Source organism: Zonotrichia albicollis, chromosome 3 (assembly GCF_047830755.1).
Source record: "Zonotrichia albicollis isolate bZonAlb1 chromosome 3, bZonAlb1.hap1, whole genome shotgun sequence".
Lineage (NCBI taxonomy): Eukaryota > Metazoa > Chordata > Aves > Passeriformes > Passerellidae > Zonotrichia > Zonotrichia albicollis.
This window is the reverse complement of record NC_133821.1, coordinates 2,355,215-2,381,820: the sequence shown is the minus strand read 5'-3', so window position 1 is coordinate 2,381,820 and position 26,606 is coordinate 2,355,215. Positions and strand designations below refer to the sequence as shown.

At 43.0% G+C, this 26,606-nt stretch overlaps 1 protein-coding gene across 5 annotated transcripts in view; it reads left to right on the top strand.

The window, feature by feature from the left end:
• The window catches only part of ELP3 (elongator acetyltransferase complex subunit 3), a 223,451-nt gene that overhangs the window by 171,549 nt on the left and 25,296 nt on the right, over positions 1 to 26,606 (top strand). For 2 of the 5 annotated variants that reach the window (XR_012579323.1, XM_074536442.1), the window contains exons 10-13: positions 7,832 to 8,025; positions 13,287 to 13,377; positions 16,014 to 16,079; positions 24,122 to 24,349. Coding sequence is in view for 4 of the 5 variants with exons in the window: in XM_074536442.1 (XP_074392543.1) it covers positions 7,832 to 8,025; positions 13,287 to 13,377; positions 16,014 to 16,079; positions 24,122 to 24,349 (579 nt within the window). In the remaining variant the exon portion in view is untranslated. Of the gene's footprint in view, positions 1 to 6,912; positions 7,464 to 7,831; positions 8,026 to 13,286; positions 13,378 to 16,013; positions 16,080 to 21,054; positions 21,152 to 24,121; positions 24,350 to 26,606 lie in introns of those variants that run through there. The other 3 variants (XM_074536445.1, XM_074536443.1, XM_074536444.1) reach the window with 3 other exon arrangements.

Genomic DNA, 26,606 nt, shown 5'->3' with positions numbered 1-26,606 from the left:
ACATTTATGGGATTGTAAGGGGAACCTCGTTCTCTTATCCTCTCATCCTCTCATCCTCTTCATGTTTAGGGTTTAAAATGTAACACTGTGGGAATGTAGTGATTCTTACAGGCTGTGTGTGAATGCAGGTTTGTAGGATTCGTGTCTTAGATTGTTGAATATTCTAATTAGAATATTCAACATGAAAGGTTTGTGGGATTGTAAGGGGAACCTTGATATCTCACCCTCTCATCCTCTCATCCTCTTTACCTTTAGGGTGTAAAATGTAACACAGTGTGGGAATTTAATGATTCTTGTGGACTTTATGTGAATGCTACAGGATTTGTGTCTTAGATTGTTGAATATTGTAATTACAATATTCAACACGAAAGATTTATGGGATTTTAAGGGGAACCTTGATATCTTACCCTCTCACCCTCTCATCCTCGTTACCTTTAGGGTTTAAAATGTAACACAGTGTGGGAATGTAGTGATTCTTACAGGCTGTGTGTGAATGCTGGAGGATTTGAGTCTTAGATTGTTGAATATTCTAATTAGAATTAGAACATTTATGGGATTGTAAGGGGAACCTCATTCTCTTACCCTCTCATCCTCTCATCCTCTTTATGTTTAGGGTTTAAAATGTAACACAGCCTGGGAATTTAATGATTCTTGTATATTTTATGTGAATGCTGGAGGATTTGTGTCTTAGATTGTTGAATATTCTAATTAGAATATTCAGCACGAAAGATTTATGGGATTGTAAGGGGAACCTCGTTCTCTTACCCTCTCATCCTCTTCATGTTTAGGGTGTAAAATGTAACACAGCCTGGGAATTTAATGATTCTTGTATACTTTATGTGAATGCTACAGGATTTGTGTCTTAGATTGTTGAATATTCTAATTAGAATATTCAGCACAGAGGAACATTTATGGGATTTTAAGGGGAACCTTGATATCTTACCCTCTCATCCTCGTTACCTTTAGGGTTTAAAATGTAACACAGCCTGGGAATTTAGTGATTCTTGTGGACTTTTGTAAATGCTACAGAATTTGTGTCTTAGATTGGTTAGTGAAAATTAGAATATTCAACACAGAAGAACATTTATGGGATTGTAAGGGGAACCTTGATATCTTACCCTCTCATCCTCTTCATGTTTAGGGTGTAAAATGTAACACAGTGTGGGAATTTAATGATTCTTGTGGACTTTATGTGAATGCTACAGGATTTGTGTCTTGGATTGGTTAGTGAGAATTAGAATATTCAACACGAAAGATTTATGGGATTGTAAGGGGAACCTTGATATCTTACCCTCTCATCCTCTCATCATCTTTACCTTTAGGGTTTAAAATGTAACATAGTATGGGAATTTAATGATTCTTGTGGACTTTATGTGAATGCTACAGGATTTGTGTCTCAGATTGTTGAATATTGTAATTAGAATATTCAACACAAAAGATTTATGGGATTGTAATGGGAACCTTGATATCTTACCCTCTCATCCTCGTTACCTTTAGGGTTTCAAATATAACACAGTATGGGAATGCAATGATTCTGATAGGATGTGAATGCTACAGGATTTGTGTCTTGGATTGTTGAATATTCTAATTAGAATATTCAGCACAGAAGAACATTTATGGGATTGTAAGGGGAACCTTGATAACTTACCCCCTCATCCTCTTCATGTTTAGGGTTTAAAATGTAACACAGCCTGGGAATTTAATGATTCTTGTGGACTTTATGTAAATGCTACAGGATTTGTGTCTTAGATTGGTTAGTGAGAATTAGAATATTCAACACGAAAGATTTATGGGATTGTAAGGGGAACCTTGATAACTTACCCCCTCATCCTCTCATCCTCTCATCCTCTTCTTGTTTAGGGTGTAAAATGTAACACAGTGTGGGAATTTAATGATTCTTGTGGACTTTATGTGAATGCTACAGGATTTGTGTCTTAGATTGTGAGAATTAGAATATTCAACACGAAAGATTTATGGGATTGTAAGGGGAACCTTGATATCTTACCCTCTCATCCTCGTTACCTTTCAGGTTTAAAATATAACACAGTGTGGGAATGTGGTGATTCTTACAGGCCGTGTGTGAATGCTACAGGATTTGTGTCTTGGATTGTTGAATATTGTAATTAGAATATTCAGCACAGAAGAACATTTATGGGATTGTAAGGGGAACCTTGATATCTCATCCTCTCATCATCTTCATGTTTAGGGTGTAAAATGTAACACAGCCTGGGAATTTAATGATTCTTGTGGACTTTATGTGAATGCTACAGAATTTGTGTCTTAGATTGTTGAATATTGTAATTACAATATTCAACACGAAAGATTTATGGGATTGTAAGGGGAACCTTGATATCTTACCCTCTCACCCTCTCATCTTCTTTACCTTTAGGGTGTAAAATGTAACACAGCATGGGAGTTTAATGATTCCTGTGGACTTTATGTAAATGCTACAGGATTTGTGTCTTAGATTGGTTAGTGAGAATTAGAATATTCAACACGAAAGATTTATGGTATTGTAAGGGGAACCTTCATATCTTACCCTCTCATCCTCTCATCCTCTTTACCTTTAGGGTTTAAATTATAACACAGTGTGGAAATGTGGTGATTGTTACAGGCTGTATGTGAATGCTGGAGGATTTGTGTCTTGGATTGTTGAATATTCTAATTAGAATATTCAGCACAGAAGAACATTTATGGGATTGTAAGGGGAACCTTGATATCTTTGGAGGATTTGTGTCTTAGATTGTGAGAATCAGAATATTTAACACAGTAAAACATTTATGGTATTGTAAGGGGAACCTTGATATCTCATCCTCTCATCCTCTCATCCTCTTCTTCTTTAGGGTGTAAAATGTAACACAGTGTGGGAGTTTAATGATTCTTGTGGACTTTATGTGAATGCTACAGGATTTGTGTCTTAGATTGGTTAGTGAGAATTAGAATGTTCAACACGAAAGATTTATGGGATTGTAAGGGGAACCTTGATAACTTACCCTCTCATCCTCGTTACCTTTAGGGTTTAAAATATAACACAGTTTGGGAATGTGGTGATTCTTACAGGCTGTATGTGAATGCTGGAGGATTTGTGTCTTAGATTGTTGAATATTCTCATTAGAATATTCAACACAGAAGGGGATTTATGGGATTGTAAGGGGAACCTTGATATCTTACCTTCTCATCCTCTCATCATCTTTACCTTTAGGGTTTAAAATGTAACAGAGCCTGGGAATTTAATGATTCTTGTGGACTTTATGTGAATGCTACAGGATTTCTGTCTTAGATTGTTGAATATTCTAATTAGAATATTCAACACGGAAGAACATTTATGGGATTGTAAGGGGAACCTTGATAACTTCCCCCCTCATCCTCTCATCCTCGTTACCTTTAGGGTTTAAAATGTAACACAGTGTGGGAATGCAGTGATTCTTGTGGACTTTATGTGAATGCTGTAGGATTTGTGTCTTAGATTGGTTAGTGAGAATCAGAATATTCAACACGAAAGATTTATGGGATTGTAAGGGGGAACCTTGATATCTTACCCTCTCATCCTCTCATCCTCTTTACCTTTAGGGTGTAAAATGTAACACAGTGTGGGAATGTAGTGATTCTTACAGGCTGTGTGTGAGTGCTGAAGGATTTGTGTCTTAGATTGTTGAATATTCTAATTAGAATTAGAACATTTATGGGATTGTAAGGGGAACCTTTAACTTACCCCCTCATCCTCTCATCCTCTTTACCTTTAGGGTTTAAAATGTAACACAGTGTGGGAATGTAGTGATTCTTACAGGCTGTGTGTGAGTGCTGAAGGATTTGTGTCTTAGATTGTTGAATATTCTAATTAGAATGTTCAGCACAGAGGAACATTTATGGGATTGTAATGGGAACCTTGATATCTTACCTTCTCACCCTCTCATCCTCTTCATGTTTAGGGTTTAAAATGTAACACAGTGTGGGAATTTAATGATTTTTGTGGACTTTATGTAAATGCTGGAGGATTTGTGTCTTAGATTGGTTAGTGAGAAATAGAATATTCAACACAGAAGAACATTTATGGGATTGTAAGGGGAACCTTGATAACTTACCCTCTCATCCTCTCATCCTCTTCATGTTTAGGGTTTAAAATGTAACACAGTGTGGGAATGCAATGATTCTGATAGGCTGTGTGTGAATGCTGGAGGATTTGTGTCTTAGATTGGTTAGTGAGAATTAGAATATTCAACACAGAAGGAGATTTATGGGATTGTAAGGGGAACCTTGATATCTTACCCTCTCATCCTCTTTACCTTTAGGGTTTAAAATGTAACACAGTGGTGATGTAATGATTTTTGTGGACTTTATGTAAATGCTACAGGATTTGTGTCTTAGATTGTGAGAATTAGAATATTCAACACAGAAGGAGATTTATGGTATTGTAAGGGGAACCTCGCTCTGTTATCCTCTCATCCTCTCATCCTCTCTCTCTCATCCTCTTTCCCACTCTATTTCTCTCTTTCCCACTCTATTTCCCCTTCTCTTCTCTCTCTCTTTACTTCTCTATTTCTCTCTTTCTGACTCTCTTCATTTCTCTCTCTCTCCCATTCTCTTTATTTCTCTCTCTCTCTTTCCCACTCTCTTTATTTCTCTTTCCCACTCTCTTTATTTCTCTCTCTCTTTCCCACTCTCTTTATTTCTCTTTCCCACTCTCTTTATTTCTCTCTCTCTTTTCCCCACTCCATTTATTTCTCTCTCTCTCTCTTTCCCACTCTCTTTATTTCTCTTTCCCACTCTCTTTATTTCTCTTTCCTGCTCTGCTCTGTGTCCAGCAGCTCCCAGCCGGTCCCCGCACTTGGCCCTTGGCCACAAACCCCAAATTCCCCCCCTGCCTTCCGAGATTGTTGAGAAGGATGAAAATTTGACCAGAAAGTCTCCCAGATCTGTGGCTTAGCAGAAAGATTTTTAAATTTAGAGTCTGATGAAGGAACAGAGATGGAAGAAAGTTTTGATACAGAAGAAAAGAATTGCTGAGTCTCACTGGCTAACCAAGGAGACAAAGGGTGTGTTGGTTAGAAGGGGTTTTTATGACTGAGAGCAAAGGATAAACCCACCCCAAACAAGAAGATGTTTTTACCAAGCAGAAAGAGAGCACAGGCAAACAAGGCAGCAAAGGTGCAATTAGAAAAAAGTTCTCAGAATTTTCCACTGCAAGAAAACTGAATAACAACTTATAATATATTAAACTTTGAGTGACTGGGGAACAGTAACTTGAATATGGTAATTTTGGGAGTTATGATAGGCTGTAGATAAAGGTTAAGGTATAGAATGGCTCTACTGTATGAAGATGCTCAGCAAAGAAACGTCTATAATGCACTGTAACCAACATAAAAGTCGATAATGCACTGTAACTGAAGAAAAGTCTATAATGCACTGTGACCAAAATAAAAGTCTATAATGCACTGTAACCAAAACCAAGGGGTCTCCAGGCCTGCCTGCAGCTGGAGCACAGCTGTGGGCACAGCTCTGTCACCCACAGCCCTGGGCTGCTGTGACCTCTTGGATAGAATAAACTGCATTTTGGATACAATAAACTGAATTTTGGATAGAATAAACTGCATTTTAGAGAGCCCCCAGAGTCCCACATCCCTCATTTCAGCTCTTACAAGAGATGTCTCCATCCATCCATCCATCCCAGCCATCCCAGCCCCTGACATTCCCACACCAATTCCCGTTTTTTTGTTCTTTTCCTAGGAGTTTTTCGAGGCACCGGGATCCATCCCCACCCCTGACATTTCCACACCAATTCCCATTTTTTTGTTCTTTTCCCAGGAGTTTTTCAAGGCACCGGGATCCATCCCCATCCCTGACATTCCCACACCAATTCCCGTTTTTTTGTTGTTTTCCCAGGAGTTTTTCGAGAACCCGGCGTTCCGGCCGGATGGGCTGAAGCTGTACCCCACGCTGGTGATCCACGGCACCGGGATCCATCCCACCATCCCACACCAATTCCCATTTTTTTTTTTGTTCCTTTCCCAGGAGTTTTTCGAGAACCCGGCGTTCCGGCCGGACGGGCTGAAGCTGTGCCCCACGCTGGTGATCCGCGGCACCGGGATCCATCCCACCCCTGACATTCCCACACCAATTCCCATTTTTTTTTGTTCCTTTCCAGGAGTTTTTCGAGAACCCGGCGTTCCGGCCGGACGGGCTGAAGCTGTACCCCACGCTGGTGATCCGCGGCACCGGGATCCATCCCACCCCTGACATTCCCACACCAATTCCCGTTTTTTTTTTGTTCCTTTCCCAGGAGTTTTTCGAGAACCCGGCGTTCCGGCCGGACGGGCTGAAGCTGTACCCCACGCTGGTGATCCGCGGCACCGGGATCCATCCCACCCCTGACATTCCCACACCAATTCCCGTTTTTTTTTGTTCCTTTCCAGGAGTTTTTCGAGAACCCGGCGTTCCGGCCGGACGGGCTGAAGCTGTGCCCCACCCTGGTGATCCGCGGCACCGGGATCCATCCCACCCCTGACATTCCCACACCAATTCCCGTTTTTTTGTTCCTTTCCCAGGAGTTTTTCGAGGCACCGGGATCCATCCCCACCGGGATCCATCCCCACCATCCCACCCCTGACATTCCCACACCAATTCCTGTATTTTTTGTTCTTTCCAGGAGTTTTTCGAGAACCCGGCGTTCCGGCCGGACGGGCTGAAGCTGTACCCCACGCTGGTGATCCGTGGCACCGGGATCCATCCCACCCCTGACATTCCCACACCAATTCCCGTTTTTTTTTTGTTGTTTTCCAGGAGTTTTTCGAGAACCCGGCGTTCCGGCCGGACGGGCTGAAGCTGTACCCCACGCTGGTGATCCGTGGCACCGGGATCCATCCCACCCCTGACATTCCCACACCAATTCCCGTTTTTTTTCTGTTGTTTTCCCAGGAGTTTTTTGAGAACCCGGCGTTCCGGCCGGACGGGCTGAAGCTGTACCCCACGCTGGTGATCCGCGGCACCGGGATCCATCCCACCCCTGACATTCCCACACCAATTCCCGTTTTTTTGTTCTTTTCCCAGGAGTTTTTCGAGAACCCGGCATTCCGGCCGGACGGGCTGAAGCTGTACCCCACGCTGGTGATCCGTGGCACCGGGATCCATCCCCACCATCCCACCCCTGACATTCCCACACCAATTCCCATTTTTTTGTTCTTTTCCCAGGAGTTTTTCAAGGCACCGGGATCCATCCCCATCCCTGACATTCCCACACCAATTCCCGTTTTTTTGTTCTTTTCCCAGGAGTTTTTCAAGGCACCGGTATCCATCCCCACCATCCCACACCAATTCCCATTTTTTTGTTCTTTTCCCAGGAGTTTTTCGAGGCACCGGGATCCATCCCCACCATCCCACCCCTGACATTCCCACACCAATTCCCATTTTTTTGTTCTTTTCCCAGGAGTTTTTCAAGGCACCGGGATCCATCCCCATCCCTGACATTCCCACACCAATTCCCATTTTTTTGTTCTTTTCCCAGGAGTTTTTCGAGGCACCAGGATCCATCCCCACCATCCCACAGCAATTCCCGTTTTTTTGTTGTCGTTTTCCCAGGAGTTTTTCGAGAACCCGGCGTTCCGGACGGACGGGCTGAAGCTGTGCCCCACGCTGGTGATCCGCGGCACCGGGATCCATCCCACCCCTGACATTCCCACACCAATTCCCGTTTTTTTGTTCTTTCCCAGGAGTTTTTTGAGAACCCGGCGTTCCGGCCGGACGGGCTGAAGCTGATGATCCGCAGCACCGGGATCCATCCCCACCATCCCACCCCTGACATTCCCACACCAATTCCCGTTTTTTTGTTCTTTCCCAGGAGTTTTTTGAGAACCCGGCGTTCCGGCCGGACGGGCTGAAGCTGTACCCCACGCTGGTGATCCGTGGCACGGGGCTCTACGAGCTCTGGAAGAGCGGGCGGTACCGCAGTTACCCCCCCAGCACCCTGGTGGACCTGGTGGCGCGGATCCTGGCCCTGGTGCCGCCCTGGACGCGCGTCTACCGTGTCCAGAGGTAATTCCCAACTGGAATCGTCTCCGCGCTGCGCCGGGAGCGATTCCGGCCTCAATTCGTTAATTACGGCCCCGTCTGACTCGGCCTTCGTTAGCGCCCTTGGGCACTGCCAGGGATTCTCTGGGAATTCCAGCCCAGCCAGGAATTCCTTCCCCAATCCCATTTTCCCATCCCAATGATTGGCTGGATCCCATGATGGATAGTGGGATGGGTCCCGTGATGGATAATTGGATGGATCTCATGACAGATAATTAATTGGATGGATTCCGTGGTGGATAATTGTGTGGATCCCATGACAGATAATTATGGATCCCATTATGGGTAATTAATTTGATGGATCCTGTGGTGCATAATTAATTGGGATGGATCTCGTGATGGATAATTGATTGGCTGGATCCCATGGTGGATAATTGAGTGGATCCATGATGGATAATTGGATGGATCCCATCATGGATAATGGATGAATCTTGTGATGGATAATTGATTGGATGGATCCCATGATGGATAATTGGGTAGATCCCATGATAGATAATCAATTTGATGGATTCCGTGATGGATGATTAATTGGATGGATCCCAATTTCCCCTTTCCCAGGGAATTCCCTCCATTCCCAGCTCTCCCAGCCTGGCGTTGGATCCATCCCATCCCAGCTCCTCTCTGAGAAGGGTTTTTGGGAATTCCCTGGGAATTTGGGACTCCACTTCTCTTTTCCATCCCCAAATCCCATAAAAATCCCTTGGAATGAATTCTGAGTGTCCTGGATCCCAGAATCCCAGAATGGTTCGGGATGGGATCCATGGAGCTTCAATCCCATCCCATTCCAACCTTGATCCCAGATTGCTCCAACCTTTCCTGGGACACTGCCAGGGATTCTCTGGGAATTCCAACCCAGCCAGGAATTCCTGTCCAAGATCCCATCTAAATCTCACTTTTCCCCGGGGGAGCCATTCCCTGTGTCCTGTCCCTTTTCCATCTCCTGTCCATCTCCAGCTCTCCTGGAGCCCCTTCAGGCTCTGGATGAGGCTCCAGGATCTCCCTGGAGTTTTCCCTGATCCAGGTGAGAATTCCCAGCTCTCCCAGCTCTCTGCTGGCTCCCCGAGCTTCCCAACCCAAACATGTCCAGAGGCAATTCCCAACTGGAATTGTCTCCGCGCTGCTCCGGGAGCGATTCCGGCCTCGATTCCCTATTGACAGCCCTGTCTGACTTTGCCTTCGTTATCTCCCGGCTTTAATTGCTAATTAAGCAAAGATCGTGGAGCTGCTCCCTCTCTGTGTGGGTGGGAAAGGCCAAGTGGGATGGGGAGGTGGGAATTGGGAAATGCGCGGAAAATTCCGGAGGCGCTTCTGGCCCGGGGCAGCACCCAGGGCTGGGAGGATCCTGAGGGATAACGGGTGGCGCCCGTGGTGGATAATTATTGGGGTGGATAATTAATGGGTGGATCCTGTCATGGATAATTAATGGGATGGATCCTGTGATGGGTAATTAATGGGGTGGATCCCATGGTGGATAATGGGTGGATTCCATGGTGGATAATTAATGGGATGGATGCCATGGTGGATAATTAATTGGGTGGATCCTGTCATGGATAATTAATGGGATGGAGCCTGTGATGGGTAATTATTGGGATGGATCCTATGGTGGATAATGGTGGATCCCATGATGGATAATGGGTGGATTCCATGGTGAACAATTAATGGGATGGATGCCGTGGTGGATAATTAATGGGATGGATGCCATGGTGGATAATTAATTGGGTGAATCCCTGGATGGATAATTGGGATGGATCCCATGATGGATAACTATTGGGATGGATCCCTTGATGGATAATTAATTGGGTGGATCCCATGGTGGATAATTGGATGGATCCCATCACGGATAATGGATGGATCTCGTGATGGATAATTGATTGGGTGGATCCCATGATGGATAATTGGTTAGATCCCATGATAGATAATTAATTGGATGGATTCTGTGTCGGATAATTAATTGGATGGATCCCATGATGGATAATTGGGTGGGTCCCATGATAGATAATTAATTGGATGGATTCCGTGATGGATAATGGGATGGATGGACCCCAATATGGATAATTAATTGTGTGGATCCCATGATAGATAATCAATTTGATGGATTCCGTGATGGATAATTAATTGGATGGATCCCATGATGGATAATTAATGAGATGGATCCCATGGTGGCTAATTGGATGGATCCCATTATGGATAATGGATGAATCCCGTGATGGATAATTAATTGTGTGGGTTCCATGATGGATAATTAATTGGGTGGATCCCATGATGGATAATTACTTGGGTGGATCCCATTATGGATAATTAATTGTGTGGATCCCATGATGGATAATTGGATGGATCCCAAGATAGATAATTAATTGGGTGGATCCCATGATGGATAATTAATTGTATGGATCCCAAGGTAGATAATTAATTGGGTGGATCCCATTATGGATAATTAATTAAATCAGGATTTAGGGATAAATCGAAGCTTCTGAATAATAGAAAAATTAATTTTTGCTCAAAATTCTGTTGATTTTCAAGGACAGAGAAAGTGAAAGGGTTGGGAAGCATTGATGGGAAAGAGGCAGGAGTGGGAATGGAGATGGGGTGAGAGGGAATCCAGGGAAGTTGGAGATCCGGAATGAGAGGGAAATCTGGGAAATTTGGCATCTGGAATGAGAGGGAATTTTGGGAAATCTGACATCTGGAATGAGAGAGAATTTTGGGAAATTTGAGATCTGGAATGAGAGGGAATCCAGAGAAGTTTGACATCTGGAACGAGAGGGAATTGTGGGAAATTTGACATCTGGAATGAGAGAGAATTTTGGAAAATTTCACATCTGGAAGGAGAGGGAATTTTGGGAAATTTGACATTGGGAATGAAAGGGAATCCAGGGAAGTTTGAAATCCAGAGTGAGAAGAAATTCCGCAAAGTTTGAAATCCAAAATGAGAGGGAATTCGGGAAATTTGACATCTGGAATGGGAGGGAATTCCAGGAAGTTTGAAATCCAGAATGAGAGGGAATCCAAGGAGTTTCAACATCTGGAATGAGAGATGGAAGGAGAGGGAATTTTGGGAAATTTGAGATCCAGAATGAGAGATGGGATGGGAAGGATTCCAAGGAAATTTAACATCTGGAAGGAGAAGAAATCCAGGGAAGTTGGAGATCTGGAATGAGAGGGAATCCAGGGAATTTTGGGATCCAGAAGGAGAGGGAATCCAGGGAAGTTTGAAATCCAAAATGAGAGGGAATTCCAGGAAATTTGACATCTGGAATGGGAGGGAATTTTGGAAAATTTCACATCTGGAAGGAGAGGGAATTTTGGGAAATTTGACTTTGGGAATGAAAGGGAATCCAGGGAAGTTTGAAATCCAGAGTGAGAAGAAATTCTGCAAAGTTTGAAATCCAAAATGAGAGGGAATTCGGGAAATTTGACATCTGGAATGGGAGGGAATTCCAGGAAGTTTGAAATCCAGAATGAGAGGGAATCCAAGGAGTTTCAACATCTGGAATGAGAGATGGAAGGAGAGGGAATTTTGGGAAATTTGAGATCCAGAATGAGAGATGGGATGGGAAAGATTCCAAGGAAATTCAACATCTGGAAGGAGAAGAAATCCAGGGAAGTTTGGTGTCTGGAATGAGAGAAAATCCAGGAAGTTTGGGATCCAGAAGGAGAGGGAATCCAGGGAAGTTAGAAATCCAAAATGAGAGGGGATTTGGGGAATTTGACATCTGGAATGGGATGCAACTCCAGGAATTTTGGGATCCGGAATGAGAGGCAATTCTGGGAAATTTGGCATCTGGAATGGGAGAGAATTTTGGGAAATTTGAGATCTGGAATGAGAGGGAATCCAGAGAACTTTGACATCTGGAATGAGAGGGAATTTTGGGAAATTTGACATCTGGAAGGAGAGGGAATTTTGGGAAATTTGACATTGGGAATGAGAGGGAATCCAAAGAAGTTTGAAATCCAGAGTGAGAAGAAATTCCGCAAAGTTTGAAATGCAAAATGAGAGGGAATTCGGGAAATTTGACATCTGGAAGGAGAGGGAATTAATTTAAATTATTTAATTTAATAAATTATTTAATTTAATTTGAATATAATTACATTATATTTCAATTATTTTATAATAATTATATTATTTTTAAATTATTTATATTATTATAAATAATTATATTATTATAGATCATTATATATAAATTTATATTCATTATATTTATATTTTATATTTTATATTTATATTTATGTTTATGTTTATATTTATATTTATATTTATATTTATTTTTATTCATTATTATTATAAATAATTAAATTGTTTTAAATTATTTAATTCAAATAATTTAGTTTATTTAAATATTTCATTTCATTTAAACATAGTTATATTATATTTAAATTATTTTATAATAATTATATTAATTTTAAATATTTATGTTATTATTATAAATAATTATATTATTATAAATCGTTATATATAAATTTATATTCATAATTTATATTCATTATTTATATTCATTATTTATATTTATATTTATATTTATATTTATATTTATATTTATATTTATATTTATATTTATATTTATATTCATTTATATTCATTTTTTTTACTCTTAATTAAATATCTGATTTTTTCTGTTCATTTTTCTTCATTTCTCATTTTAATTTTTCATTTGGATTTTTTATTTCCTTTTCAACCAAACCTCGAAATCCAACAGGAATTGGGGAAATTTGGGGATTTTGGCCTGGGGATGTTTTTTGGTGGATTCTCTGTGATTTGAGTTAAAATTTGAATTTTCCTGGTGGTTTTTTTGAGCTAAAATTTGAATTTTCCTGGGGTTTTTTTGCAGGGATATCCCAATGCCCATGGTGAGCTAAAATTTGAATTTTCCTGGGGTTTTTTTGAGCTAAAATTTGAATTTTCCTGGTGTTTTTTTTGGGCTAAAATTTGAATTTTCCTGGAGTTTTTTTGAGCTAAAATTTGAATTTTCCTGTTTTTTTGCAGGGATATCCCAATGCCCCTGGTGAGCTAAAATTTGAATTTTCCTGGTGTTTTTTTTAGCTAAAATTTGAATTTTCATGATTTTTTTGAGCTAAAATTTGAATTTTCCTGGGGTTTTTTTGAGCTAAAATTTGAATTTTCCTGGTTTTTTTTGCAGGGATATCCCAATGCCCCTGGTGAGCTAAAATTTGAATTTTGCTGGTGTTTTTTTTGAGCTAAAATTTGAATTTTCCTGGTGTTTTTGCAGGGATATCCCAATGCCCCTGGTGAGCTCCGGGGTGGAGCACGGCAACCTGAGGGAGCTCGCGCTGGCCAGGATGAGGGACCTGGGCACGCAGGTTAATTAGCAAAATTCATTAATTAATAATAATTTAAAATGTTTATTCCATGGTTTACCAGTCATTTCTACTGATTTGTAATAAAATACAATGAAATGTTTAATTGTTATTCCCATTTTCCCCAACTTTTTCCCACATTTTTTCCCCATTTTCCCCCCTTTTTATCCTTTTTTTCCCTCTTTTTTTTGCCAACCCCCTTCCCATTTTCCCCATTTTTTCCCCATTTCCCCCCCTTTTTTATCCGTTTTCCCCCCTTTTTTCATCCTTTTTTTCCCCTTTTTTTCCCTTATTTTTTTGCCAACCCCCCTTCCCATTTTCGCCATTTTTTTCGCCATTTTTTTCCCCATTTTTTCCCCATTTCCCCTCCTTTTTTATCCTTTTTCCCCCCTTTTTTTTTGCCAAACCCCTTCCCTTTTTCCCCATATTTTTTCCCCATTTTCCCCCCTTTTTTATCCTTTTTTTCTTCCTTTTTTCCCCCCTTTTTTTTGCCAACCCCCTTCCCATTTTCCCCATTTTTTTCCCATTTTCCCGTGTTTTTTCCTCTTTTTTCCCCCTTTTTTTTTGCCAAACCCCTTCCCTTTTTCCCCATTTTCCCCCCTTTTTTCCCCCTCTTTTCCCCTTTTTTTTGCCAATCCCCTTCCCATTTCCCCCAATTTTTCCCACTTTTTTTCCCCATTTCCCCCTCTTTTTTATCCTTTTCCCCCCTTTTTTTAGCCAAACCCCTTCCCATTTTCCCCAGTTTTTTTCCCACATTTTTGCCCCATTTCCTCCCCTTTTTTATCCTTTTTTTGCCAACCCCCCTTCCAATTTTTTCCCCATTTTCCCCTGTTTTTTATCCTTTTTTTCCCCCTTTTTTCCCCCTATTTTTTTGCCAACCCCCCATTCCCATTTTCCCCATTTTTTTCCCATTTTCCCCCTTTTTTATCCTTTTTTCCCCTTTTTTTTTTCCAACCGCCCTTCCAATTTTTTCCCCATTTTCCCCTGTTTTTTATCCTTTTTTTCCTCTTTTTCCCCCCTTTTTTTGCCAACCCCCTTCCCATTTCCCCCAATTTTTTCCCACTTTTTTTCCCCATTTCCCCCCCTTTTTTCCCCATTTTCCCCCCTTTTTTAATCCTTTTTTCCCTTTTTTTTGCCAACTCCCCTTCCCATTTTCCCCATTTTTCCCCATTTTCCCGTATTTTTTCCTCTTTTTTCCCCCTTTTTTTTTTGCCAAACCCCTTCCCATTTTCCCCATTTTTTATCCTTTTTTCCCCCTTTTTTGGAGCAGGATTGGAGCCCTGGAATCAGAGGAAAAATTCCTTTTAAAATTCTCCTCCATTTTTCATTCCCACCCATTTAAATGAGGGAAGAGCCGGGGAGAAACTCTGAAATCTGAATCCCATCCCAAAGAACTCTGGGATTCTGGGATCCAGAACACTCAGGGGTTTGAAACTCCGGAATTTCTGGAATTTTCTGGAATTTTCCGGAATTTTCTGGAATTTTCTGGAATTTTCCGGAATTTTCCATGCTCAGATTTTCCCGTTTTTTCCCCCAGTGCTGCGACGTGAGGACGCGCAATTTCTGGAATTTTCCGGAATTTTACGGAATTTTCTGGAATTTTCCAGAATTTCCCGGAATTTCCCGGAATTTTCCAGAATTTTCCCATGCTCAGATTTTCCCGTTTTTCCCCAGTGCTGCGATGTGAGGACGCGCGATTTCTGGAATTTCCCGGAATTTTCTGGAATTTTCCGGAATTTTCTGGAATTTTCTGGAATTTCCCAGAATTTTCCGGAATTTTCCAGAATTTTCCATGCTCAGATTTTCCCCTTTTTTCCCCCAGTGCCGCGACGTGAGGACGCGCGATTCCTGGAATTTCACGGAATTTTCTGGAATTTTCCAGAATTTTCTAGAATTTCCCAGAATTTTCTGGAATTTTTCGGAATTTCCCATGCTCAGATTTTCCCGTTTTTTCCCCCAGTGCCGCGACGTGAGGACGCGCGATTTCTGGAATTTCCCGGATTTTTCCGGAATTTCCCGGATTTTTACGGATTTTTCTGGAATTTTCTGGAATTTTCTGGAATTTCCCAGAATTTTCCAGAATTTTCCCATGCTCAGATTTTCCTATTTTTTCCCCCCAGTGCCGCGACGTGATGACGCGCGATTTCTGGAATTTCCCGGAATTTCCCGGAATTTTCCAGAATTTTCCGGAATTTCCCGGAATTTTCTGGAATTTTCCAGAATTTTCCAGAATTTCCCATGCTCAGATTTTCCCGTTTTTCCCCCCAGTGCCGCAACTTGAGGACGCGCGATTTCTGGAATTTTCCAGAATTTTTCGGAATTTCCCATGCTCAGATTTTCCTGTTTTTCCCCCAGTGCCGCGATGTGAGGACACGCGATTTCTGGAATTTCCCGGAATTTTCCAGAATTTTCCGGAATTTCCCGGAATTTTCCATGCTCAGATTTTCCCATTTTTCCCCCAGTGCCGTGACGTGAGGACGTGCGATTTCTGGAATTTTCCAGAATTTTCCGGAATTTTCCAGAATTTTCCGGAATTTTCTGAAATTTTCCGGAATTTTTCTGGAATTTTCTGGAATTTCCCAGAATTTTCCGGAATTTTCCGGAATTTTCCATGCTCAGATTTTCCCGTTTTTCCCCAGTGCCGCGACGTGAGGACGCGCGAGGTCGGGATTCAGGAGATCCACCACAAAGTGAGGCCCTACCAGGTACAAAAATCCCAATTTTTGGGAATTCCTGAGGAAAATTCCGGGATCTGTGGATCCGCACTGGGTGTGGGGGGTTTGCTCTTCCGTAAAATTCACATTTCTCCCTTTTTTCCCCATAAAAATGGGAATTTTGGGAGTCTTGGAAATCCAATAACGCCCTGTGGGTGTTGGGAGTGAGAATGGGGAATTTAGAGATTTTTTTTGGGTGAATTTCCACGGTTTTTAGGCAAAATGTGTGTATTTAAATATGGATTTATATAGGGAAAAATGTGCATTAAAATCTATATATGGAGATATAAATATAGATTTAAATATAGATATAAATATAAATGTAAATATAAAATTATATAAATAGACACACATTTCTATTATATGCATATTATACATTATATATTTATATAACATATATGTTATATATAATGTATGTTATACATAATAATGCAATATATCTGCATATAATTGAAATTTTTAAAAATTGAAATTTTGGGAAATCCAATAACGCCCTGTGGGTGTTGGGAGTAAGAATGGGGAATTTAGAGATTTTTTTGGGGGAATTTTCATGGTTTTTGGGCAAAATGTGTCTATTTAAATATGGATTTATATAGGGAAAAATGTGCATTAAATTCTATATATAGAGATATAAATATAGATTTAAATGTAGATATTGATATAAATATAAATATAAATATAAATATAAATATAAATATAAATATAAATATAAATATAAATATAAATATAAATATAAATATAAATATAAAATTAAAATTATATAAATAGACACACATTTCTATTATATGCATATTATATATTATATATTTATATAACATATATGTTATATATAATGTATGTTATACATAATAATACAATATATCTGCAGGTAATTGAAATTTTTAAAAATTGAAATTTTGGGAAATCCAATAACAACGCCCTGTGACCCTGGAAAAATGCTCAGAAAAATGGGATTAAGCCTGGGAAAAATGGGAATAATCCCTGGAAACCTGGGAATAACTCATAGAAAAATGGGAATAACTCATAGAAAAATGGGAATAAATCTCAAAAAAAATGGGAATAACTGTTGGAAATTTGGGAATAACACTGAGAAAAATGGGAAAACCTTACAGAAAACTGGGAATAACCCTCAGGGAAATGGGAATAAAGCCCCCAGAAAAACGGGAAGAACACTCAGAAAAATGGGAATAATTCACAGAAAAGTGGGAATAACTCATAGAAAAATGGGAATAAAACCCCAAAAAAAAATGGGAATAACACTCAGAAAAGTGGGATTAATTGCCAGAAACAGTGGTGAATATAGAGATTTTTTGGAGGATTTCCCTATCCTGGTAATTTCCATATCCTGGGAATTCCCATATCCCAGAAATTTCCATATCCTGGGAATATCCATATACTGGGAATGCCCATGTCCTGGAAATTCTCATATCTCAGAAATTCCTATATCCTGGAAATGTCCTTGGCCTGGAAATTTCCATATTCGGAGAATTTCCATATTCTGGAAATTTCCATATCCTGGGATATCCTATATCCCCATCCCAATTCCCAAACCGATCCCCGAATTCCTAAAATTCATTTCCATTCCTGCTTTGGAATTCCATGGATTCCTCAGGCTTGGAGGAGTTTGGAGAACATTCCCTGAGCTCGGGAGATTTTTCCAGTCAGAGATTCCAGGGAATTTTATTCCCTTTTTTTTTTTTTTCCTTTATGATGAGTGAAATACTCAAATCAAAAATCCCAAAAAACCCTCCAAAATTCCCAAAAAATCCCCAAAAAATCTCCAAAATTCCCAAAAATCTCCCAATTTTTCCCGGATCCGAGGCTGCCCCGGCTCCCTGGAAATTGGGAATTTTTTCCCGCGTTTCTGCCGGATCTCATTTGAATTGCAAATGAGGGGAGGGCGGGCTCATCCCGGGCTTTTCCAAGCGGAAAATTCCCTTTGTTTGGGCAGGAGCAGGAATCCCGGGAAAAGCGTTTTTCCATGGATGTTTGGGGGGATTTGTGAACAACCAACATCATCCCCCTGATGGGAAACGGGATCCTGATCAATTAATTAATTCGTTAATTAATTGCTGTCTCTAATTAACGGCGGTTTCGTGACAAAACTCTGAATTTTGGGGTGGTTTTTCCATGTCTGGGATTTTAGTTGGGGCTGTCAGGAATGGTTGGGAATGCTGAAAAATGAATTTATGGATCCCAATTCCTGGAAAACAGAGGGATCCTGTTGGGATAACGGGGAATAAATAAATTTTGGGGCTGGATTGGGTACAGAAAAATTCCAGGTGTTTAATGGGAATTTTACAGGGAAAAGGGAAGATTTGGGAACAGGGAATTGTCCCTGAAGGGTTCAGGGACAGCCTGGATGGGGCTTGGAGCAATTTGGGATCAAAGTTGGAATGGGATGGGATTGGAGGTCCATGGATCCCATCCCAAATAATTCCGGGATTTTGGGATCCAGGATCCATCCCCAGGGGTTTTTATGGGGTTTGGGGATGGAAAAGGGAAGGGAGAAACTTCCTGGAGTCCCCAATTCCCAGGGAATTCCCAAAATTCCTTCCTGGATCCCAAAATTCTCCTCCAATGGGATTGAAGGTCCCTGGATCCCATCCCAAACCATTCCGGGATTCTGGGATCCAGAACACTCAGGATCCATCCTGAGGGGTTTTTATGGGATTTGGGGATGGAAAAGGGAAGGGAGATCCCAAATTCCCAGGGAATTCCCAAAATTCCTTCCCAGAGAGGAGCTGGGATGGGGATGGATCCAATGCCAGGCTGGGAATGGAGGGAATTCCCTGGGAAAGGGGAAATGGGATTGGGAAGGAATTCTGGAATTCCCAGGGAATCCCTGGGAGTGTCCCAGGAAAGGTTGGAGCACCCTGGGATTGGAATGGGATGGGATTGGAGGTCCATGGATCCCATCCCAAATAATTCCAGAATCTGGGATCCAGGACACTCAGGATCCATACCCAGGGGTTTTTATGGGATTTGGGACGGAAAAGGGAAGGGAGGAACTTCCGGGAGTCCCAAATTCCCAGGGAATTCCTGAAATTCCTTCCCAGAGAGGAGCTGGGATGGGGATGGATCCAATGCCAGGCTGGGAATGGAGGGAATTCCCTGGGAAAGGGGAAATGGGATTGGGGAAGGAATTCCTGGGATATCCCAAAAAAACCCCAAATCCCCTCCCAAACAAATCCCCAAATCCCAAAAAAAAACCCTCAAATTTGGGCTGGAATTCCCAGAGAATCCCTGGGAGTGTCCCAGGAAAGGTTGGAGCAATCTGGGATTGGAATGGGATGGGATTGAAGGTCCACGGATCCCATCCCAAATAATTCCGGATTTTGGGATCCAGAACACGCAGGATCCATCCCCAGAGATTTTTATGGGATTTGGGATGGAAAAGGGAAGGGAGAAACTTCCTGGAGTCCCCAATTCTCAGGGAATTCCCAAAATTCCTGGGGATGGGGATGGATCCAGTGCCAGGCTAGGAGAGCTGGGAATGGAGGGAATTCCCTGGGAAAGGGGAAATAGGATGGGGAAGGAATTCCCAGAGAATCCCTGGGAGTGTCCAAGGAAAGGAATGGGATGGCAGAAGGGTCCCAGGAATGCGGTGGGATTGGATTGAAGGTCTCTTCCCACCCAAACCATTCCATGAGTCTGTGCCAGAGCTGGGATTCCCATCTGGAATTCAGGTGGGTTTGGGGAATCCCTTCCTGTTTGCTCCGAGCCGTATTCATGGATCCATGGGTTCGGCTTCCCTCTCACATTTCCCATTTTCCCTCCTTTCCCCTCTCATCCATCCCGTTCCCGTCCCAGGTGGAGCTGATCCATCAGGATCACGCGGCCAATTCCAAATTCCCATTTAAATTCACTTGCCTCTAGGGAATGCCTTCCTGTTTGCTCATATTTATGGATCCATGGAATTGGCTTTCCTCTCACATTTTCCTTTTTCCTTCCTTGCCCATCCTGTTCCCAGCCCAGGTGGAGCTGATCCATTGGGATTATGTGGCGAATTCCAAATTCCCATCTGGAACCAAACTGGCTTTGGGAAATCCCTTCCTGTTTGCTCTGAGCCTTACTTATGGATCCATGGAATTGGTTTTACTCTGATATTTCCCTTTTTCCATCCTTTCCTCCTCGTCCATCCATCTCCCATCCCAGGTGGAGCTGATCCATCGGGATCACGAGGCCAATTCCAAATTCCCATCTGGAACCAAACTGACTTTGGGGAATCCCTTCCTGTTTGCTCTGAGCCATATTTATGGATCCACAGAATTTGCCTCACTCACATTTTCCATTTTCCTTCTTTTCCCTCCTCATCCTTCCAACTCCTGGATCAGGTGGAGCTGATCCATCAGGATCACACGGCCAATTCCAAATTCCCATTTAAATTCAGTTGCCTTTAGGAAATCCATTCCTGTCTGCCCATATTAACGGATCCACGGAATCATTTCCCATTTCCCATTTTCCCTGGCTCTCCCGCCACAGGTGGAGCTGCTCCGGCGGGACTACGAGGCCAATTCCAAATTCCCATCTGGAACCAAACTGGCTTTGGGGAATCCCTTCCTGTCTGCTCCCATTAACGGATCCATGCAATCTCCCATTTCCCATTTTCCCATTTCCCATTTTCCCTCCTCTCGGCCGCAGGTGGAGCTGGTCTGGCGGGACTACGAGGCCAATTCCAAATTCCCATCTGGAATCAAACTGACTTTGGGGAATCCCTTCCTGTTTGCTCTGAGCCATATTTATGGATCCACAGAATTTGCCTCACTCTCACATTTTCCATTTTCCTTCTTTTCCCTCCTCATCCTTCCAACTCCTGGATCAGGTGGAGCTGATCCATCGGGATCACGCGGCCAATTCCAAATTCCCATTTAAATTCAGTTGCCTTTAGGGAATCTATTCCTGTTTGCCCACACTAACGGATCCACGGAATCGTTTCCCATTTTCCCTCTGTCTCCCGTCCCAGGTGGAGCTGGTCCGGCGGGACTACGCGGCCAATTCCAAACTCCCATTTAAATTCACTTGCCTTTAGGGAATCCATTCCTGTCTGCCCATATTAACGGATCCACGGAATCATTTCCCTTTTCCCTGGCTCTCCCGTCCCAGGTGGAGCTGATCCATCGGGATCACGCGGCCAATTCCAAATTCCCATTTAAATTCAGTTGCCTTTAGGGAATCCCTTCCTGTCTGCCCATACTAACGGATCCACAGAATCACCTCCGAATTCCCATTTCCCTTTTCCGTGGCTCTCCCGTCCCAGGTGGAGCTGATCCATCAGGATCACGCGGCCAATTCCAAATTCCCATTTAAATTCACTTGCCTTTAGGGAATCCATTCCTGTCTGCCCATATTAACGGATCCACGGAATCGCCTCCCATTTCCCATTTTCCATTTTCCCTCTTTTCCTCCTCCGCCCCGTTCCCGTCCCAGGTGGAGCTGATCCATCGGGATCACGCGGCCAATTCCAAATTCCCATTTAAATTCAGTTGCCTTTAGGGAATCCCTTCCTGTTTGCCCACACTAACGGATCCACGGAATCGCCTCCCATTTCCCATTTTCCATTTTCCCTCTGTCTCCGGCCGCAGGTGGAGCTGATCCATCAGGATCACGCAGCCAATTCCAAATTCCCATTTAAATTCAGTTGCCTTTAGGGAATCCCTTCCTGTTTGCTCCCATTAACGGATCCACGGAATCGTTTTCCATTTCCCATTTCCCATTTTCCCTCCCTCTCTGCCGCAGGTGGAGCTGATCCATCGGAATTATGAGGCCAATTCCAAATTCCCATCTGGAACCAAACTGGCTTTGGGAAATCCCTTCCTGTTTGTTCATATTTATGGATCCATGGAATTGGCTTCTCTCTCACATTTTCCTTTTTCCCTCCTTTTGCATCTCATCTGTCCCTCTCCTGGATCAGGTGGGGCTGATCCATCGGGATTATGAGGCCAATTCCAAATTCCCATCTGGAATCAAACTGACTTTGAAGAATCCCTTTCTGTTTGTTCTTATTTATGGAACCACAGAATTGGCTTTGCTCTCATATTTTCTATTTTCCCTTTTTTTTCCTCCTCCTCCACCCCATTCCTGTCCCAGGTGGAGCTGATCCATTGGGATTATGTGGCCAATTCCAAATTCCCATCTGGAGTCAAACTGCTGACTTTAGGGAATCTATTCCTGTTTGCTCTGAGTGTATTTATGGATTCACAGAATCAGCTTCCCTCTCACATTTTTCTTTTTCCCTCCTTTCCCTCCTCATCCATCCTGCTCCAGTCCCAGGTGGAGTTGATCTGTCAGGATTATGTGACCAATTCCAAATTCCCATCTGGAATCAAACTGACTTTAGGGAATCCCTTCCTGTCTGCCCACACTAACGGATCCACGGAATCATTTCCATTTCCCATTTTCCCTCCTCTCCGCTGCAGGTGGAGCTGATCCATCGGGATTATGTGGCCAATTCCAAATTCCCATCTGGAATCAAACTGACTTTAGAGAATCCATTCCTGTCTGCCCACATTAACGGATCCACGGAATCGTTTCCCATTTCCCATTTCCCATTTTCCCTGGCTCTCCCGCCGCAAGTGGAGCTGATCCATCGGGATTATGTGGTCAATTCCAAATTCCCATCTGGAATCAAACTCACTTTGGGGAATCCCTTCCCATTTGCTCTGAGCCATATTTATGGATCCATGGAATTGGCTTTGCTCTCACAATTTCCTTTTTCCCCCCTTCTCCATCCCGTTCCCGTCCCAGGTGGAGCTGATCCATCGGGATCATGCGGCCAATTCCAAATTCCCATTTGCATTTAATTGCCTTTAGGGAATCCATTCCTGTTTGCTCACATTAACGGATCCACGGAATCATTTCCCATTTCCCATTTTCCCTGGCTCTCCGGCCGCAGGTGGAGCTGATCCATCGGGATCACGTGGACAATTCCAAATTCCCATTTAAATTCAGTTGCCTTTAGGGAATCCCTTCCTGTCTGCCCACACTAACGGATCCACGGAATTGTTTCCCATTTCCCATTTCCCATTTTCCCTCTGTCTCCCGTCCCAGGTGGAGCTGGTCCGGCGGGACTAGGTGGCCAATTCCAAATTCCCATCTGGAATCAAACTGGCTTTGGGGAACCTCTTCCCATTTGCTCTGAGCCATATTTATGGATCCATGGAATTGACTTCTCTCTCACATTTTCCTTTTCCTCCTTGTCCATCCTGTTCCCAGCCCAGGTGGAGCTGATCCATCAGGATCACGCGGCCAATTACAAATTCCCATTTAAATTCAGTTGCCTTTAGGGAATCCCTTCCTGTTTTCCCACATTAACGGATCCACAGAATCACCTCCGAATTCCCATTTCCCATTTTCCCTGGCTCTCCGGTCGCAGGTGGAGCTGATCCATCGGGATCACGCGGCCAATTCCATATTCCCATTTAAATTCAATTACCTTTAGACAATCCCTTCCTGTCTGCTCCCATTAACGGATCCACGGAATCATTTCCATTTCCCATTTTCCCTCCTCTCAGCCGCAGGTGGAGCTGATCCATCGGGATTATGTGGCGAATTCAAATTCCCATCTGGAATCAAACTGACTTTGAAGAATCCCTTTCTGTTTGTTCATATTCATGGAACCACAGAATTGGTTTTGCTCTCATATTTTCCATTTTCCGTTTTTTTTCCCCCTTCTCCACCCCATTCCCACCCGAGGTGGAGCTGATCCATCTGGATTATGTGGCCAATTCCAAATTCCCATCTGGAGTCAAACTGCTGACTTTAGGGAATCTGTTCCTGTTTGCTCTGAGTATATTTATGGATTCACAGAATCAGCTTCCCTCTCACATTTTTCTTTTTCCCTCCTTTCCCTCCTCAACCATTCTGCTCCCGTCCCAGGTGGAGTTGATCTGTCAGGATTATGTGACCAATTCCAAATTCCCATTTAAATTCAATTGCCTTTAGGGAATCCCTTCCTGTCTGCCCACACTAACGGATCCACAGAATCACCTCCGAATTCCCATTTCCCATTTTCCCTCTGTCTCCCATCCCAGGTGGAGCTGGTCCGGCGGGACTACGTGGCCAACGGCGGCTGGGAGACGTTCCTGTCGTACGAGGACTCCGAGCGGGACATCCTGGTGGGGCTCCTGCGGCTCCGCCGCGGCTCCGCCGCCGCCTTCCGGCCCGAGCTCCGCGCCGGCGCCTCCGTGGTGCGCGAGCTGCACGTCTACGGCAGCGCCGTGCCCGTCAGCAGCCGGGACCCCGCCAAATTCCAGCACCAGGTACCCCCAAATTCCCGGATTTCCCTCGGCTCCCACCTCATTCCATCGTCATTCCCCAAAAAATTGGAGTTTTGTTTAGTTTCGCTTCTTTGCTCTGAGTTGGGATAGAGCCAGGATGGGATTTGAGCTCCTTTTGCTGGAATTCTGTTGATTCCCAGTTTTTTGGGGTTTTTTTTCCCAATGGGATCACAATCACCAACCGGGATCCCTCCAAATTCCAGCACCAGGTACCCACAAATTCCCGGATTTCCCTCTGCTCCCACCTCCTTCCATCATTTCATTTCCTTCCCCAAAAAATTGGAGTTTTATTTAATTTCGCTCATTTGTTCTGAGTTGGGATCAAACCAGGATTGGGATTTGAGCTCCTTCATGCTGGAATTCTGTTGTTTCCCATTTTTTGGGTTTTTTTTTCCCAATGGGATCCCTCCAAATTCCAGCACCAGGTACCCAAAAATTCCCAAATTTCCCTCGGCTCCCACCTCCTCCCAGCATTCCATCCTCCTTTCCTCACAAAAAAATTGGAGTTTTATTTAATTTCGCTCGTTTGTTCTGAGTTGGGATCAAACCAGGATGGGATTTGAGCTCCTTCATGCTGGAATTCTGTTGCTTCCCAGTATTTTTGGGTTTTTTCCAAATGGGATCAGGTTCCAATGATAAAATTGGAATTTTGTTTAATTTCACTCATTTGCTCTGAGTTGGGATCAAACCAGGATGGGATTTGAGCTCCTTTTGCTGGAATTTTGGTTTGGGTTTTTCCCCAATGGGATCACGTTCAGCAGCCGGGATCCCTCCAAATTCCAGCACCAGGTACCCAAAAATTCCCAAATTTCCCTCTGCTCCCACCTCCTTCCATCATTCCATTTCCTTCCCCAAAAAATTGGAGTTTTATTTAATTCTGCTCATTTGCTGCGAGTTGGGATCAAACCAAAATGGGATTTGAGCTCCTGTTTCCTGGAATTCTGTTGTTTCCCATTTTTTGGGGGTTTTTTTCCCAATGAGATCCCTCCCAAATTCCAGCACCAGGTACCCAAAAATTCCCAAATTTCCCTCTGCTCTCACCTCATTCCAGCATTCCATCGTTATTCCCCAAAAAAATTGGAGTTTTGTTTAATTCCGCCCGTTTGCTCCGAGTTGGGATCAAACCAGGTTGGGATTTGAGCTCCTTCATGCTGGAATTCTGTTGCTTCCCAACCTTTTGGGTTTTTTTCCCAATGGGATCACATTCCAGTCATAAAATTGGAGTTTTGTTTAATTCCACTCATTTTATTTGAGTTGGGATCAAACCAAAATGGGATTTGAGCTCCTTTTTGCTGGAATTCTGTTGTTTCCCAACCTTTGGGGGTTTTTTTCCCAATGGGATCCCTCCAAATTCCAGCACCAGGTACCCAAAAATTCCCAAATTTCCCTCGGCTCCCAGCTCCTCCCAGCATTCCATTTCCTTCCCCAAAAAATTGGAGTTTTATTTAATTTCTGCTCATTTGCTCTGAGTTGGGATCAAACCAGGATTGGATTTGAGCTCCTTTTGCTGGAATTCTGTTGCTTCCCAGTATTTGGGGTTTTTTCCCAATGGGATCACATTCCAGTCATAAAATTGGAATTTTATTTAATTCCAATCGTTTGCTCCGAGTTGGGATCAAACCAGGATTGGATTTGAGCTCCTTCATGCTGGAATTCTGTTGTTTCCCAGTTTTTGGTTGTTTTTCCCCAATGGGATCACGTTCCAGTCATAAAATTTGAGTTTTGTTTAATTCCACTTGTTTGCTCTGAGTTGGGATCAAACCAACTCAGCTCCCGTTTGCTGGAATTTTGGTTTGGGTTTTCCCCAATGGGATCACGTTGAGCAGCCGGGATCCCTCCAAATTCCAGCACCAGGTGCCCAAAAATTCCCGGATTTCCCTCTGCTCCCACCTCCTCCCAGCATTCCATCCTCATTCCCCAAAAAAATTTGAATTTTGTTTAATTTCGCTCATTTTTTCTGAGTTGGGATCAAACCAGGATGGGATTTGAGCTCCTTTTGCTGGAATTCTGTTGCTTCCCAACCTTTTCGGGTTTTTCCCCAATGGGATCACGTTCCAATGATAAAATTGGAGTTTTATTTAATTCCACTCGTTTGCTCCGAGTTGGGATAGAGCCATAGATGGGATTTGAGCTCCCTTTTGCTGGAATTTTGGTTTGGGTTTTTCCCAATGGGATCACGTTCAGCAGCCGGGATCCCTCCAAATTCCAGCACCAGGTACCCAAAAATTCCCGGATTTCC